General features: G+C 37.0%; 1 protein-coding gene across 1 annotated transcript; it reads right to left on the bottom strand.

The window, feature by feature from the left end:
• Positions 1–3933: 3933 nt before the first annotated feature.
• LOC145604626 (sister chromatid cohesion 1 protein 4-like) lies at positions 3934–15625 on the bottom strand. Its single transcript, XM_081660528.1, has 15 exons — positions 14886–15625; positions 13297–13558; positions 13017–13114; positions 12823–12872; positions 11793–11851; positions 11063–11177; positions 10029–10833; positions 9508–9921; positions 9207–9351; positions 8609–8745; positions 6622–7754; positions 5382–5415; positions 4884–4992; positions 4465–4594; positions 3934–4344 (listed from the first exon to the last, which is right to left on the bottom strand). Exons 1-15 carry the CDS (start codon positions 15007–15009, stop codon positions 4246–4248), a joined length of 3714 nt encoding a protein of 1237 aa, XP_081516654.1. The 5' UTR covers positions 15010–15625; the 3' UTR covers positions 3934–4245.
• Positions 15626–17533: the final 1908 nt, after the last annotated feature.

Raw genomic sequence — 17533 nt, 5'->3', positions numbered from 1 at the left:
TTATAGCCTTCAATTTTATAATTTTTCACCTTTTTTTGTCCGAAAATAACAATTGCCGAGATGTTTACCATGGTCCCTAATACCCTCTGGGAGTCCAATTGGGTCGGTGGAACCATCCAATATGACCTTAAAAGGTCATTTTACCTGTTCACAACTTGTAGTGATTTCGTAAACTCAAGCCTACCACGGACGTTAAGACAACATATAATGATCATATATAGTTTCAAGCGGCATTATACAACCCTGAAATGTACCCCTTAGGGTCTCAAGTATTTTCACCACCGGGCCCCAAACCTCAAAATTTTCACAAAAAGCGTGAATTATATCCTTGAATGTTGTAATTTATTAACCCTTATTTGTCCGGAAATAAAAAATGTCGAGATTTTAACCACGGTCCCTAATACCCTCCAGGAGTCCAATTGGGTCGTTGAAAACGTTCAATATGCCCTTAAACATTCATTTTATCTGTTCACAACTTGTAGTGATTTCGTAAACTCAAGCCCTACCGCGGACATTTATGACAACATATAATATACATATGTGGTTTCAAACGGCATTATACGACCCCGAGATGTATCCCTAAGTGTATAAAGGCTTTTCGCCACTGGGCCCCGAAACCTTAAAATTTCCTCAAAAAGCGTGGATTATAGCCTTCAGTTTTGTTATTTTTTGACCTTTTTTCGTCCGAAATTAAAAATTGCCGAGATGTTTACCATGGTCACTAATATTCTCCGAGAGTCCAATTGGATCGGTGGAATCATCCAATATGATCTTAAACGGTCATTTTACCCGTTCACAACTTGCAAGGATTTCGTAAACTCAAGCCCTACCGTGGACATTTAAGACAACATATAATGATAATATAGGGTTTCAAGAGGCAATATACGACCCCGAGATGTATACTTTAGGGTCTCAAGGCTTTTCACCACGGGCCCCGATACCTCAAAATTTCCTCAAAAATCGTGGATTATAGCCTTCAATTTTGTAATTTTTTGACCTTTTTTCGCCCGGAAATAAAAATTGTCGAGATGTTTACCATGTTCCCTAATACCCTCCGGGAGTCCAATTGGGTCGGTGGAACCACCTAATATGCTCTTAAACGGTCATTTTACCCGTTCACAACTTGTAGTGATTTCGTAAACTCAACCCTACCACAAACGTTTATGACAACATATAATGATCATATATGGTTTCAAGCGGCATTATACGACCCCAAGATGTACCCCTTAGGGTCTCGAGGCTTTTCGCCACTGGGCCCCGAAACGTTAAAATTTCCTCAAAAATAGTGGATTATAGCCTTCAGTTTTGTAATTTTTTGACCTTTTTTTGCCCGGAAATAAAAATTGCCGAGATGTTAACCATGTTCCCTAATACCCTCCGGAAGTCCAATTGAGTCGGTGGAACCACCTAATATGCTCTAAACGGTCATTTTATCCATTCACAACTTGTAGTGATTTCGTAAACTCAAGTCTACCACAGACGTTTATGACAACATATGATGATCATATATGGTTTCAAGCGGCATTATACAACCTCGAGATGTACCCCTTAGGGTCTCGAGGCTTTTCGCCAGTGGGCCCCGAAACGTTAAAATTTCCTCAAAAAGCGGGGATTATAGCCTTCAGTTTTGTAATTTTTTGACCTTTTTTCGTCGGGAAATAAAAATTGCCGAGATGTTTACCATGGTTCTTAATACCCTACAGGAGTCCAATTGGGTCGATGGAACCATCCAATTAGACCTTTAATCATCATTTTACCCGTTCACTACTTGAACTGATTTCGTAAATTCAAGCTTACCACAGACGTTTATGAGAACAAATAATGATCATATATGGTTTCAAGCGGCATTATACGACCCCGAGATGTACTCCTTAGGGTCTTAAGCCTTTTCGCCACGGGGCCCCGATACCTCAAAATTTTCTCAAAAAGCGTGGATTATATAGCCTTCAATTTTGTAATTTTTTGACCTTTTTTCGTCTGGAAATAAAAATTGTCGAGATTTTAACCATGGTCCCTAATGCCCTCCGGGAGTCCAATTGAGTCGATGGAACCATCCAATATGCCCTTAAACAGTCATTTTAACCGTTCACAACTTGTAGTGATTTCGTAAACTCAAGCCCTGTCGCGGACATTTATGACAACATATAATTATCATATGTGGTTTCAAACGGCATTATACGACCCCTAGATGTATCCCTTAGGGTCTCAAAGCTTTTTTCCACCGGGCCCCAAAACCTTTAAATTTCCTCAAAAAACGTGGATTATTGCCTTCCCTTTTGAAATTTTTTGACATTTCTTCGTCCAAAAATAAATATTGTCGAGATGTTTACTGTGGTCCCTAATACCCTCCGGGAGTACAATTGGGTTGGCGGAACCATCCAATATGACCTTAAACGGACATTTTACCCGTCCACAACTTTCAATGATTTCGTAAACTCAAGCTTACTACGGACGTTTATGACAACATATAATGAACATATGTGGTTTCAAACGACATTATGTGACCCCGAGATGTATCCTTTAGGGTCTCAATGCTTTTCGCCACGGGGCCCCGAAACCTCAAAAATATCTCAAAAAGCGTGGATTATGGCCTTTAATTTTGTAATTTTTTTTACCTTTTTCGCCCGGAAATAAAAATTACTGAGATATTTACTATGGTCCCTAATATCCTCCGAGAGTCGAATTGGGTTGGTGGAACCATCTAAAATGGCCTTAAACGGTTAATTTACCTGTTCATAACTTATAGTGATTTCATAAACTTAAGTGTACCACGTACGTTTATGATAGCATATAATGATCATATTTGGTTTCAAACGGCATTATATGACACCGAGATATATTCCTTAGGGTCTCAACACTTTTTACCATTAGGCCTCGAAACCTCAATATTTCCTCAAAAAGTGTGGATTATTAGAACTGTCAACAACTGACCTGACCCGAGAACTCGACCTTAACCGACAATGATCTGAACCCAGTCTGTACTCGAACAATGGGGTTAAATTAGTTACCTGTAACCCGACCTGAATCGGACCTGATCTTAACCGAAGACCGATTTGATCCAATACTTTATAACCTAAACTTGAACCTGCACCCGTCCTGATAGTAACCGTCGACATTAATCCGACCCGAAAACAATCCGAACCTGAATTATTACCCGACCCAATTAAAACATCAACCCGAGTCATGGAAGGTTTAGTAAAATTTTATTATACCTTTTATTCAGCTTATATACTGGCATAATTCTGTGAACCCTTAATCCGATTTAATAAAATCTTTCCTTTCCAAAAAAAGATTTAATAAAATCTTTTGTTCAACTTATATACCTTTTGTTCTCTATTACTCGTATATAGGTTTAATTTATGGAAGGCGTAATTTTATAGTTCAACTTGCCCACATCGATATTTATTAAAATTGAGCTTGAACAAAAACCCGACTCAACACTAACCCGAACCCGAATGTACCATCTTGTTAACCCATCCAAACCCGACTCAACACAACCTGAACCTGAAATTAAACTCGATCTGATTTTAACTCGAATTGAACCCGACCTATATCCGAAATGGTGAACGACACGTTATAACTTGAACTGAAATTGACCTGAACCTGAATCTTATCTAAAGCTAGATTGACCTGACATAACTTGATCCTGATTTAACCCGAGACCTAATTTGACCCGACCCAAACCCAACTTGACTACCCGAATTGACAGCTTTATATTTCAAGCTATACCCAAAAATATTAAAGAGCCTATGAAAGTTGCTTCGGTATAAAACTTCCATGGTTTTGTAAAATCATCTACATTATAATTGCTGTCATAAGGATATAAACACTAGTGCAGTATCAACCCTGAAGAGAGTTCTTATGTCCTCAGAAGATGGCGTAAATAAGCAGTCGTGAAACGCAGTCATTTACGGAAATCTGGACAACTACTAGTTTATCAATTAAGTATCTCAAATTGCATGATTATCGATTTTACATATATATCATATATACAAATATTATTGCAGGATTAACATTACAAGACATTCTACAATGCCTACCCATGATACATGTGCTAAAAACCTTACAATTTCCCAGCCCTCAGCCTCCTTGTTAACCTACTAATCACCCAAAAATATTAAAGTAAAAAAGCATAACTTAGACAAAGAATAAATTATGGGAGATCCATGGCCCCAAAATCTAAGCTACGTCAACTAACTAGAACTACACGGTTATTCACCAATCTACCTTCCTGTGTGTTTGGGATCAGAATTCTGATTTCAGGAGCTTTCCTCTAGGATTTATTTTAATGTCGCAGAAAGCAGTCTCCTGCTCTGCTTGTACGTAATCCTTAGTTTTGAGGACCTGTAAAACATTGCCAAAAGCATTCATTTTCATCGCATAAAATCAATTCAAATAGTTTGATCGTTTCTTACTAACAGAGTTTTATCTCCCTTCAGTCTTATTATAAGATAGTCGACGTACCAGTGTCTCAAAAAACATTCTTGATGCTTCTTTACGAGTTTTCCCAACCAACAGGCTGTCCAATGAGATAGCCTTCTTGGCTTGAAAAGATTCCTTTTCAAACAAGCCTTGAAGATAGTTGGCAACAGCTCTGACAAAACAAAACATAACACAACAGAGTTAAACATACCAGGGTAATAAAAAAAAGACTTTTAGAGTTCAGGTGGTAGCATAGTCAATGTCAATATCCATTTAATTTCCGCCCAACTCAGCTTTTGAGTTAAGACCTGAATCAAGCTAAAATTGCTGTCGTCTTTAGACCAAGTAGCTTATATGTTTTGCTAAATTCAATAAGTTGAGCATCACAGCAAAAACACCCACTCACCCACCCCATGTCACATTTTATATTTATAAAATAAAATTAAAAAATTAACACACACCTGGTACGAGAAGACCAGCCACTGTTGTCTAGAATGCGTTTCTCTTCTGGATTAGGCATATCACTTTCATAGTCTTCAGCAACATCGTCATCATCAACATTCAAGAAGTCTGCTTGGCCAAGAGCAAATTAGATCATTATATTTAGCTATAAACTCTGTTTAGCGCCAACAATGGTTGGAATATAGATTTGAACAACAATAACAACGAAGACATAATCCCAAAGTGATTTCGGGTTGTGGTATGGAGTTTAACATTAAAAAAATAATAAATAAGAAAAAAAAAATAAGAAAAGAAGCTAGTTAGGGCCAACTATAATTAAACATTAACAACCACCAAAGGCAGGCTTTATGAAGCTCAGCTGCACACCAACCTTAAATCCAAAATGTAAGATATCACATCTGCTTGTATACATATCACAATAAATGTAAACATAAAAACAGCCATTTACAATTATGGTTAAGATAAACTAACTAAAATACAAGAAAAGAACATCCAACCTGTATCATGCTCAATGGCATCCATCCCAAACTCCTGCATCACAAAGGCAAACATAAAAATAATCTCAGTAACTCCTTAAAAGAAAAAAAAAGTAAAATATAAAAAGGAACTTCACATGGGCATATAACATCTAGGTAGTAAGTACCCTGTTTCAAATAGATAATGATTTTATGCATAGGTAATAGGTAATCCAAATTCACTAATCTTTTATATATACAAAAGCAAGATACAAACATGTTGTCCGTTAAACATATTTGCTGCATATTAAATTAGGCAAAATTGGTTCGACACCCTGAATTATATCTTAGGTGCAACCAACGCCCCGAAATTTGACTAGTAGTTAGTACACCACCAATATTTATTTGAGTGCAATCCATGCCACTACTGGGTATTTTTGGGCACTCACACCGAGACAATTCTAGTAATTAAAGGGTAGTTGATGGCACGCGTTGCACCCCAATTAATAGTTGGTAGTGTTCTAGTTACTAGACAAAGTTCAGGGTGTTAAGGCCAATTTGCCTTTAAATAATACATCTATTTAAAAACAATGCTATACAATTGGCCAAGTAATTGCAATAAAATCCAAAGTGCATTTAAGGGTTTTTTTTATATCATACATAGTTTTTAACAAACCGACCATGCATCAAGTGCTACCTAAATAGACCTTGTTGCTATTAAGCTCAACTAGCTGTCGACACATGCACAAACTACGCAACTAAATTCCAATTATTTCCCTTGCCATGGCTTTTTAATCTTCTGATGTAGACACTAGACAGTAGACTAGCAACACAATTTCAAAGCAGAAATTAAAAAACAAACAAAAGAAGATATATATAAACTACCCTATTTTGATAGATTTTTTATATGAAAACACATCCCATCATACTAATTTTATTGTTTGATTCTTAATCACCACAAATTTTCTTAAAAACCAAACAAGAATTGAAGCAAAACACTGACTTTGAATTCATGAATAATCACAAATGACATATTAAAAATGCATTCAATCATGACTTAAGTTGAATGTCCCTGCACATTCATTAGGACAGCATAACAAACAGCAGCAAGAAAGGGAAAAGTACCCTGAAAACAGATCATTTAGAGTACAAAATAAAGTGATAAATAGATACCATCAGATGATGAACCCCCAATCCAATTCCTATGTCCACTAAAATAAACAAAAAACCTGCATTCAACTTCTCCAAATTAAGTATAAAAGTTGAGTTAAAAAACACTTACAGCATTGTTTCCGGTGTCAATATACTCAGAAGGAATGGAAGTAGAGTCGGTGACTATATTTGGGTCAGCTTCCCAATATTGTAGGCCCTCCCTCTCATTTGATGTTGTGACTCGAGAACTTAAATCAGCTTCCACTGAATGTGATAAATCCACTTTCACATCCTCACAAATAATATTAGAAGATAGGCAACTACCATCAACTTTTAGACCTGAACCAGAAGTATCATTCTTGTTTATAGTCCCAAGTTCATCTGGATGACAATTGTCAACAGCTTGGTCCAAAGTCAGGCAAGCCGTGTCTTCATGGGCTAAAGACTCGGAAACAATGGAATTTTGAACAGTCAAAGAGCAAGTATCCTGGAAATCCCTCATCTCTATACTAGAATCAACACCTTCCCTTTTTTCCATCAAATGTTCACCGACTGAGCTCTCGTCTAAATCAACATTCCCAGAGACACCAACATCTACCCCTAAATCTCGTAAACCTGATCCAGAAACTCCCTCTGCTGTAGAAGCATCTCCAATTGTACAGTCTGCAACAGACCTCTGATCGCGTACTTCGCCTGATGCATCAATATGCATAGGAATAATGACATCACTGGATTTATTTAGCGATGATGAAAAATCTATAGTATCATCTGTTGATTTACAATTAATATCAGGAGCAGATACTGGCTCAGCTCCTAAAGTAACAGAATGAATTGCTTCACCACCAACAGGAGATCTCAAATCATCAACCTTCATATCGTCCTTTTCTACAGAAACATCATGCGGAGACATCTGTTTTGTGACCTCACTATCTACAATCTCTAGCTCCTTAAGCATAGTACTACCATCTACAACGGATGCCGATTCTTGTTCACGTGGAGTCTCCAACAGAATCCCGCTACCCTCACCTGCAGCAATAGATGGAACAAGAGTCCCCATAGACTCGGTTTCCTCATCGAGTTTTGACCTTGAGATGTCAGCATTAGAGGGTACAACAGTTCCCAAATCTTCAGTTTCCTCACCACGCGCTGACTTACTACTGATGTCTGCCTCATTTGCTCCTTTGATTCCTTCATCACGATAAATTGTGATTCCATTCAGATCAATTGCCTCATCATCCAATGATCTCAATACAGGGAACATTCCTGAAGCAAAACAAACAACCAGACATATTAAGCAATCTCTTCATGGAGACTTAGCCCATAAACCAACAGATAGTTTCTACCAGAATTGGGTGCAGTATAAATTGAAGCGTGGGCTAGAAACTACCAAACTTCAAAAACAAAATTGATCTTGATCTATTACAAGAAAGAAACAGGCAGATACCACGTGTTCACAGAAAAAAGTAGTCCCAAATTGTCAATCATTCACTAACATAGACGTAAACTATATTAACTATAAGCCTACAAGCATTGCAAGAGGAATCGCATACAAAGAGATAAGAACCATATAATAATCAGAATCTATAAGCATTAAAGAAGGGTACAAATACTGTCACACACCTACAGTACCATGTTAAACAATTTCCCCATGCCAGCTAACAGCATCAACACAGAAAAAATAGAAGAGGAAAAGGCAAGAGAGACCAACACAACTTAATCATAATATTAGACCTTAGGTGGCAGTGCAAATTGCAGATATCCCCTTACTCCCCTACAATGACATGTTTCTGACAGGTAATATTTAAGCTATGTGACAAGTTAAATTTTCACAGTTTGGTCACATGATGTATTGTTTCCCTGCAACAGTTCCAAATTCCAAGGGTAGAGTAAGTTACTTCCTCTTTGTGGGAAAAATTCACACTTCCCAATTTCCCAACATAATCGCGAAAAGGTTCAAGGCTCAACAAAGCAAAAATAAGTTCAACAGAGCACAAAACTATCTACTGATGCAATTCTGCATAATAATTCTTAGATCACACAAATGATAGCAATAAGTTCAACAATCCAACCCATACTTTCATTATAGAGCAACAAAATATTGTTATCTTATTATTTACCTGTAAATACAGGTTCAGTGAAAACCTCGTCCTCTAAAAACTGTTTCTGAAGCATCCAAACTTCAAGTTTCGTACACGGAGCCTTCTTCCTCACACGGCGTATATCTTCAGTATCTGTTAGTTGCTGCCTTATTGTGCTGAGCAAATAGCAATGAGTGTTCAGAACTTTAAACGTGAAATATAAAAGGCATTACCCTAACAAGAAATGGAAGACAGATGACAGCCTTAACTATACATAGAAGACCAACAAACATAGTAAAGCCTAGTGTCAAAGTAAACCCATAAAACACATTCCCAAAGTAAAAATATGCACACTATTATGCTCCAAAGAAATCCTAGGAATGAGTTGATACAAATTACAGTACAATCCCACAAATTAAAGCCAACTAACAGCAGATAACACTACAGAAAGACGGCATATGACAAAAGCCAGAAATCACATTATGGAACTCCTAAATATTTATCTACTTTAGGTTTGAAGAAATTTTATCCCAATAAACACTTCTACAGTCTAACATTTATCTGGGTATAGATGAATCTCAAAGAAAAAAACCAATATCAAGCAAGCACAAAAACATGCCAGAAAACCGAAACTTACTCGCCGTGCAGTACAGTAGAATCATCCACAAGCACTTTCCGCTTGTGAGTAAGAGAGCGGGCTGCAGTCCGCTGGCGCTTTGCCTGAACTGTACCAGGAATGGGTGGAGTAGGCTTCATTTTGAATGTTGTAGACCTTCTACCTACTGTGAGAAAAATTTCACAACAAAAAAAAATGAACACTCAGATCAGCCAGTAAAAATCTCGAGTGAAGAAGTTAATGGCAAGTATTACAATCACAAAAATAGTCCACAAGGTAAGTGCTAGTCATCAATAGATTTCCAAGGACAAAAGTTCAATACCTAATATTGAAGATAAAAGGTCATTGTCATCAGGAACTGATTCCACAGTTCCTTTTGACTGAGCTCCACCAAAAGACTCAACTGAATTAAGGCTCTGTATTGTCAAAGTACTCTCAGCAAAACTTCTTTTCCTCCCAGATAAGACGTTTTCATCAATAACATCATCATCCTTTGCAAACAATTCATTACCAGGAGTACATTCAACAAAAATGTTGCCAGATACACCAGCAGGCAAATTCGGCATCGAAAGCAACACTTCAGTAGGTGGGAAATCAGAAATATGTAAGTTATTCTCTTTTTCAATACGATTTTCTTCTGTGATCAGGTTGTCTGACTGCTCTCCTACGTTACTGTTAGTGGCACAAGTAACTTCATGAGCTATCTGGTCTGCCTTTGAAGTTGGTTCCTCTACATCTGTTGCATGGAATATGTTAGGCAAGAACTTTGAAGAGCCAATGAATCAGCTATCAACTTATAATAAACGGTCCCTAACAAATTACTAAAACCCAAGACTAACAAACCTCTGTCAGTTGTAGAAATCCCAGCAACATCAGTTGCGTCTTCCCTTTCAGAGATCACAGCTGAGTTCAGCCCATCTTCTTGACCAGGGAGCTTGGAGTCACAAGCATTAAGCACTTTGGTACTACACGCCTGAAGCACTGGAGTAACAAAGCCTGATGACTTTTCATCAATGTTGGATTCAGATGCCACAGCATTTTTCAGGTTTAGAAAATTTTGGTGTTCAGAACCACTAGTAACAGCGTCCACAGTACCAAAAACAGCAGGATCAACAGATGATTTATTATTTTCAGCTTCACAATCATGTAGTGGATGATGACTGTCAATCCCATTAAGATCAGTTTTGCTGCAGCCAGCATAGGATTCACAACCTTGAACATCCAAGCCATCTTCGGGCACTGGCACAGCAGTCGCAATTGTACCTATTTCATCAACATCACAGCATCCTCTGGATTCCACATCAGCAGCTTTGATTCTTTGATTCTCCACATCATCCTGACCATTGGTTGCCTCTATGTGCTTATTTAATGTAGCAGGTTGAGATAAGCCAGAGGATATGAATTCCATGGTTTCAGTTCCAAGTGTTTTTGCTTTTTCATCATCCAGCTCATTCATAGAAAGAACATCCCCATTAGAATGGAGCTCAGTGTTACCAACATCAGAGGGCTCCACAGGACTTGAAACAGTTTCTTTTGCGGCCACTTCACACGGATTCTGATCCTCATCCATATGATCATCACTGACCTGTACTTCCTCTTTAGCACTAGGTAAGTTTGGCTCTTCTGTTAATCCTGGAGTTGAAGGTGCCTGGATATTTAACAATATAAGCAATCTAAAGGAATTCACTTTTTTTTGAACTTACAGATGAATGACTAAAAACGTCTTAATAAATTGAAATCAGCAGATAATTGCATGAGCAAAAATGTGAGCACACAATAAAGGAATCCTGTCTTACCAGACAAACAATTACAAAGGTCTCCAATCACCAAAAAAGAGTTAAAGAAGACTAACAGAATGAGTGAAGCAGAAACCTAACCTGGATAATAAAATTATTAGTGTTTGAAGCCAATGGAGGATTGGAAATCCCCTCATTATGCTCATCATCATCTTTGAAAGGTGAAGATTCTTTTGTGGATTCCTGAGGACCAGCACTGGAATCAAAGACACAATAAAAATTAGGCAAACTAAAGAAAAGGTCAAACCACCATATTTTAAGAAAAAAAATATTTTAAAAAATAAAAAGCCTTTGTCAGAAACTCTCACAATTTCTAAGCAACATATAGAATGTAAATTAGCAAAAAGATCAGTCTGCAAAGAGGGACACAACATACAGAAAGGGGAAGACTTCCATGAATCAAGTCTCTCTTGCCAATAACAAACTAGCAACTAAAAATAGCATACAAACATATCAATAACAATTAATACTAATACTCTCACCCACCCCACTCCCTTGGTGGCACTGTATTGGGACGCATATGACATTGAGTCTATGGTAGAAAACATCATTTAAACATAGAATGAAGGAAAAGAGAAGAGAAGAAACAAATTTGGGTGTACTTATATGACTTCCATAATCTCCTAAAACAATATTATCAACTTAAGCACAAGTTAATACAATAAACTTATCCACACCCCAAGCTCCAAATGCTTTCAAAATCATCAGCATTTACCATTAGTATAGGAAAATTAAATTGACTATTAAATTATTTTTCAACATAATCTTAATGCAAGTGGATGATAGCATAAATGCACACTGAATCTCTTACTCTGTCTCAACCAAAATTCCACTTGTTCCTGCAGCATCTCCCTTGTCCATAAATAATTCCTGCATGTGGAGCAGTACTCAGTTAGAGTACACAAAAGACCAAAAAGGCTTTATCGAGGCAAGCATATGATAGCTAATACGGAAATTCCCATAAGCCATAAGTCCTATACATCCTAAAAGCTCTAGCGTTACAATATAAAGATCCAATGTATGCTTTTGAAACTAATTTCCATCACTAAGTAAATAATCACCAATACCACCAACCTGTTCTATACAAGCCATAACTCCTGACTCGTGAATCTGGCATATTCCTGTTTTTCATTCCCAGTTCCTGACTATAATTTACCCGTGAACAAGTACCTTAAGTGCATCACTCTCCCTCCACCCAGGAACAATTGCATTTCAAGTGCTCGTAAATTAAAGGTACAGCAAGGATTCCAAAGAACTTAAATATTTAATCAGGTCAGCATTTACTAAATGAGTATAACTCCCATCTTCAGAAGATTCAATAGCTTTGTCAGTGTCAACCTAATCGAAAACAACAAGTCAACAACTGCCTTCCAAAATGCTCTTCCTTGTAATAATTGATCCTGATTTACAATTACTACACTCCCTTCCTCTACTCCCCTATTCTCAGGACTCATAGATACACACAAATAGTATAATAGTCCCATATATGACTTGTAAAATAATTTAGCATGTGCCAAATGTAGCTCCTCCCCACCAACCACTCTTCTGCTAATTGTCATCTCTTACTAATATCCCTTTCTCAGCCCTTCTCTCTTAATGAGAATAAGAAAGAACACGGTGAAACTTAGGTTGCAAGTATAGAACAAGTGCTACAGCTAAACCAACAATAACCCAAGTGTACTAAACAATGCCATATTTGAAAGGCCATGAATATGTTATATTCAAACCAATAAATTCATGTTTAGCAACGTATCTAATTGAAAAAAAAAAAACTAATAGTCAGCTTCAAATCAGAGTCAAATTAGTAATGTAAGCAAATAAAGGGGTGAGCATGTAATTACCTCATCAAGGTCTAAACCAATCTGAGATGCATCACCATCACCAAAGCGCTCTGTAACACAGATAAACTGAATGAATTATGACAAATAAGACATGCTAATAAATATTTTTAAAAAAAAATTAAATAAAAAAAACCGTGCAAAAGAACAATATTCTGAAGGAAATTTAGTTTCAAAATCAAGAGAAGGGTACTGACCATCAGGACCAAATTGTGATGTTGTAAAAGTCACACCCTCCATATTGTCCTGGAGAGTAATTTGTTCTCTTGTACTAACATGATGATCAACAAAGTTGCTGTAAAGTATGACTAATTGTTAAATGCTGGCCAAAGTATCAACTAATTACACTATAAAATTAATTTCTTGCGCACTCCCCTCTCCCCCCAAAAAATCCCCCCAAAAGAACAAAGACAGAGTATCAACCTACTACAAGAAGATGATTCAATGATGGAATACAAATTAACAATAGAAACCAACCCCTGAAATATATCATTGTCAGGCAACTCAAAATCATCAAGATCAAAGGTCTCTGGCAAAGTAATAGAATGGTATGGTGCTTTAGACTGTTCAGGAGGTAAATCAACTGCTGTAGAGCGAAATGCTTGCTTGACTTTAAGCAAGGCGTCACTGCAATCGTCAAAGAGATAGTTGACTTTCTTTGAATATATCCTAACAACACCAAGCAGCAAATGGCTAGACAACCGGAGAGCAATCGGTACTTCTGGGAACAGTATTGAATCTGTAACACCAGAGAAAGGGGGTAAAATAAGCAAAACATCACAAAAAAATTAGGTTCACTTAAAGATCGTAGCAATTAAAGATCTGAAATAATTATTATCAGCCAGATTCACACCTTAGGTTCACTTTTTAGGATTTTACTACACTTGACACTTATTACAATCTAAGCGGCAGAAAAAGAGGGGTGGGGGAACAAAACAAAACAAAAAAGAAAAATATGCCTAAAAAGCGTTGAAATACTCTATGCATCCTATGATATAGGAAGTTTAGGCGTACAAATCATAACAGTTATAGGGGTGTTTTAGCCATCTGAAATATATTATATATAGCAATATTTATCATCAAAGAAACAAGAATCAGCTGCTGCAACCTGGCATGGCAGGGTGACTTAATAACGGTTTTTGAACTTACAGTGGCCACAAAACCAGGCAGCGCAGCTCGTGACAACTGTAAACAATCTACATTGACTATAATAACGGTCCTCAAAGTGTCATTCCAATTGCAATCATGACTGGATTGAATTCCCTTCTTATCATTGTAAGGTTGAGACATGACGTCCTATTTTCAAAAAAGCTTTCCTTACTTGATTGGTAATTTCCATCCCCAAATTATTCTTCTAATAACAAGACTTCCTAATCATATCCTTCTTAATTCTCCACTTAGAGAGCCCAAAAACCTTATCTCATCCTTCACAGCTTCAACCAAAAGAAAGAAAAAACTTCTTATAAGATCATCTGCGAGTTCTAATAAATAGTCATATTTCATAGGGCTCAAAATTGAAAAATTGTTACACGGAACAATAAAGGTTTTTTCTTCACTCTAATTAAAATCGAATACCATCAATGTCAGAACAAAACAAGGTAAGACCTTTATTAGAACAGTAGAAGCTTTTTTCTTTGTCTATAATTCCCATAAAATTATGTTTACGTGCCAACCCTCCTCCATCCAAACTATTACTGCCCCAGTTTCAAATCCCACCAAATTAGGAAAATAACAACACACAATCTATCAGCCTGTTATTTTGTATGGAACATCCTACATAAATTCAACCGCTATTAAAAAAATCAGACCAAATTGAAGCAGCAGATTCTCAAACCTAATTTAGCTTTGTAAAGATGGAAAAAAATTAATCAAACTTCAATAGATCAAATTCATTGCCAAGATGTTTCCTTTGGGGGTAACAATTAATACTATCAATTACTAACATAAAATATCAATTACTAGCATATAATATACCATAAAATTCATATAACTACCAAATATAACGAACATAAACAATCAAACTTTTAAATTAGAAACAAACTGATAAAATAATATATTGAACTGACCAACAGAGACGCCAATATCAGTATCAGCAACTTGATTCTTCCGAAGCTTTCGTTCCAGATGAGCTGCAATCCATATAGTCCCCAAAGGCCCTTTCTTGGCCAATATAAACTGCGAATAAAACATTTTAACTCTTCTTCAACCACTTCAAAAACCCTAATTCATCAACTTCAAGTAACCGAATCCTCGAAAAACCATCAATTCACTTGAAAATTCTCCAAATTCAGCAAAACCCTAGAATTAGCTAAATTAAGCTAAAACTTCAACACCGATAAAACCCGATAAATTGAACAATTAACTAAGCTAATTCACCGAAACCCTAACTCCAGTAACTGAAAAAAAACTACAGAATCTCACAAACACCATGCAAATTCCTCAAACTAACAAATCCTGGAATTCACCGAGCTACCATAAAAACCTTTCCTCTCCACAAAATAACATCAAAATTGATCAATTCCATCAAATTCAACCAAAAACCAGCAACAAATTGAGCTAATTTCGCCCAATCCCTAACTCCAAGACTTCAAATTACACAACAAATTCAACTGATAAAGTACCAAAACCAAGCTCAATTTCCAGATTTCAGTTGAAATTTGAAATATAATTTATGTATTAAGTTGAAAAGTTGAGAATTTAGAGGACTGAAAATCGAGATCGAAAAAGGAGGGAGTTTTCGACGACAAAGAAGAGGAGAGAGAAAATGTCGAAGAGAGAGAAAGTGAAGAAAAAATAAAAAAGGTAAAGAAAGTTAAGTAAGCAAGAGATAGAGAGAGAAAGAATCTAATAAAAAAAGGAAAATTAGAGTTAAAAGTTATCTTAATAGATCACCGTTGATTTGGTTGCGTGTGAAAATTTGGGAAGTAATTGACGGTTGAGATTGAAGGAAAGAATGCGCGCTGTGATTTTTAAGGTACAAAATTTAAGTTTTAGATTTGTAATTGGTTTGAAATTTTGGTACAAATTTTCAATTAAGCGCCATGAATTTAATTTAATTTTTTCAGAGTTTTGATCTTTATAAAAAGAATTGGAACTTTTAATAAGTGTACTTTTAATGGAAGATGAGAAGATAATAATTGTTGGTTGGAGACTTGAAGTGGAGGGAGATTTGGATTTTTTAAAAGTTTGTTAAGAAAGTTTAAAGTAAAAATAAAAAATGTTGTGATTTTTATGTATAAATAAATGTTAGTAAAAAGTTTAAAGTAAAAAAAAAAATGTTGTTTTCTTATGTATAAATGTTGTGAGACAAGTTAGTTTTACCCTACTAATGACAGTGTCGCAATGGTAATTTAACCTCGTACGAAAGGAACCGTTGATTCACACAATTGGTCATTGTGCTTGGTTGAAAAGCCAGTGGCACGAAGCTACCGTATGCTGGATTATGACCGAACGCCTTTAAGTCAGAATCCGGGCCAGAAGCGACGTGTGCGCCCGCCGCCCGATGTCGTCCTACAGTAGGGGTTTCGGCCCCCAAGGGCACGTGTCGTAGGCTAATTTATGCTCGCGGAATGGATGCACAGTGAGAGCCGTCTTGAAGTGCAATTTCTACCAAGCGGCGGGTTGAATCCTTTACATACGACTTAAATACGCGACGGGGTATTATAAGTGGCAGAGTGGCCTTGCTGTCACGATCCATTGAGATTCAGCCCTATGTCGCTTCGATTTGTTCCCCCCCCCCCCCAAAACCCTATTCCTTAAAAACACCTATATTTTGGTAACTGAGGTTATCGATGCATCTCGTATGCTAAAAAATGCTTAGTACGGGATTCAGACAAGTCACAAATCCCAAGTGTTGGGATGTTGGATGGTACAAGGGGCCGTGCGAGATGTGCACAAGACATGTACACCCAAAGACAAAGCATACTTGGTTTTGGGCAGTAGTTACTACTCCCAAGGCCCTTAAGACATGATGATTAAAAATGAATGAGATGATTTCAGGCACTATGTATGACTCCCAATACCCTTTTGGGAACCCATGGAAGTACTTGGATGCATAATCTCGCTGGGTGAAAAAATTATATACATACGGAAGTCAAATATAAAGGCTATAATACACGAGATCGGAGTAATTTAGAAAATGTTCGAACCTGGTGTCGGAAATTCACAGAACACTGCGGGATGCATCACGGGGTTATATAATATTGCTTCGACCCATATATGGCCATTATTCGGTTACTTAAAGGCCCCGTGGAAGCTTATAGCCAATACAAGAGGCGTGTACGAAAATGGTTAAATTGGATGGTTCCACCCACCCAAATGGACTCCTGGAGGGTATTAGGGTCCATGTTAATCATCTCAACAATTTTTATTTCCGGCCCAAAAAAAGTCAATAATTGTCGAAATTGAAGGCTATTATCTACGTTTTTTAAGGAATTTTAGAGGTTTCGGGACCCGGGATCGAAAAGTCTTGAGATGATAGGGGATACATCTCGGGGTCATATAATGACGTTTGTAACCATATATGACCATTATATGTTGTCATAAATGTCCGTGGTGCAGCTTGATTTTATGAAATCAGTGCAAATTGTAATCGGGTAAATTGACTGTTTAAAGGCATATTGGATGATTTTATCCATCCGAATGGGCTCCCATAGGGGATTAGGGACCATGGTAAACATCTCGGCAATTTTTATTTCCGGGCGAAAAAAGGTCA

This window comes from Chenopodium album, chromosome 22, assembly GCF_948465745.1.
Source record: "Chenopodium album chromosome 22, dcCheAlbu1.1, whole genome shotgun sequence".
NCBI classification, from domain to species: domain Eukaryota; kingdom Viridiplantae; phylum Streptophyta; class Magnoliopsida; order Caryophyllales; family Amaranthaceae; genus Chenopodium; species Chenopodium album.
The sequence above is the reverse complement of the archived record's forward strand: the minus strand, read 5'-3'. Positions and strand labels throughout refer to the sequence as shown.

What these genes read in the sequence shown, in the direction of transcription:
- LOC145604626 (XM_081660528.1), bottom strand. Translation starts at nt 15,009, where the DNA reads ATGTTTTATTCGCAGTTTATATTGGCCAAGAAAGGGCCTTTGGGGACT. An exon ending in CACTGAACCTGTATTTACAG is followed by an intron (nt 7,755 to 8,608) that starts GTAAATAATAAG and finishes GTTTTGCTTCAG; the next exon opens with GAATGTTCCCTGTATTGAGA. An exon ending in GGCTGGTCTTCTCGTACCAG is followed by an intron (nt 4,595 to 4,883) that starts GTGTGTGTTAAT and finishes TTGTTTTGTCAG; the next exon opens with AGCTGTTGCCAACTATCTTC.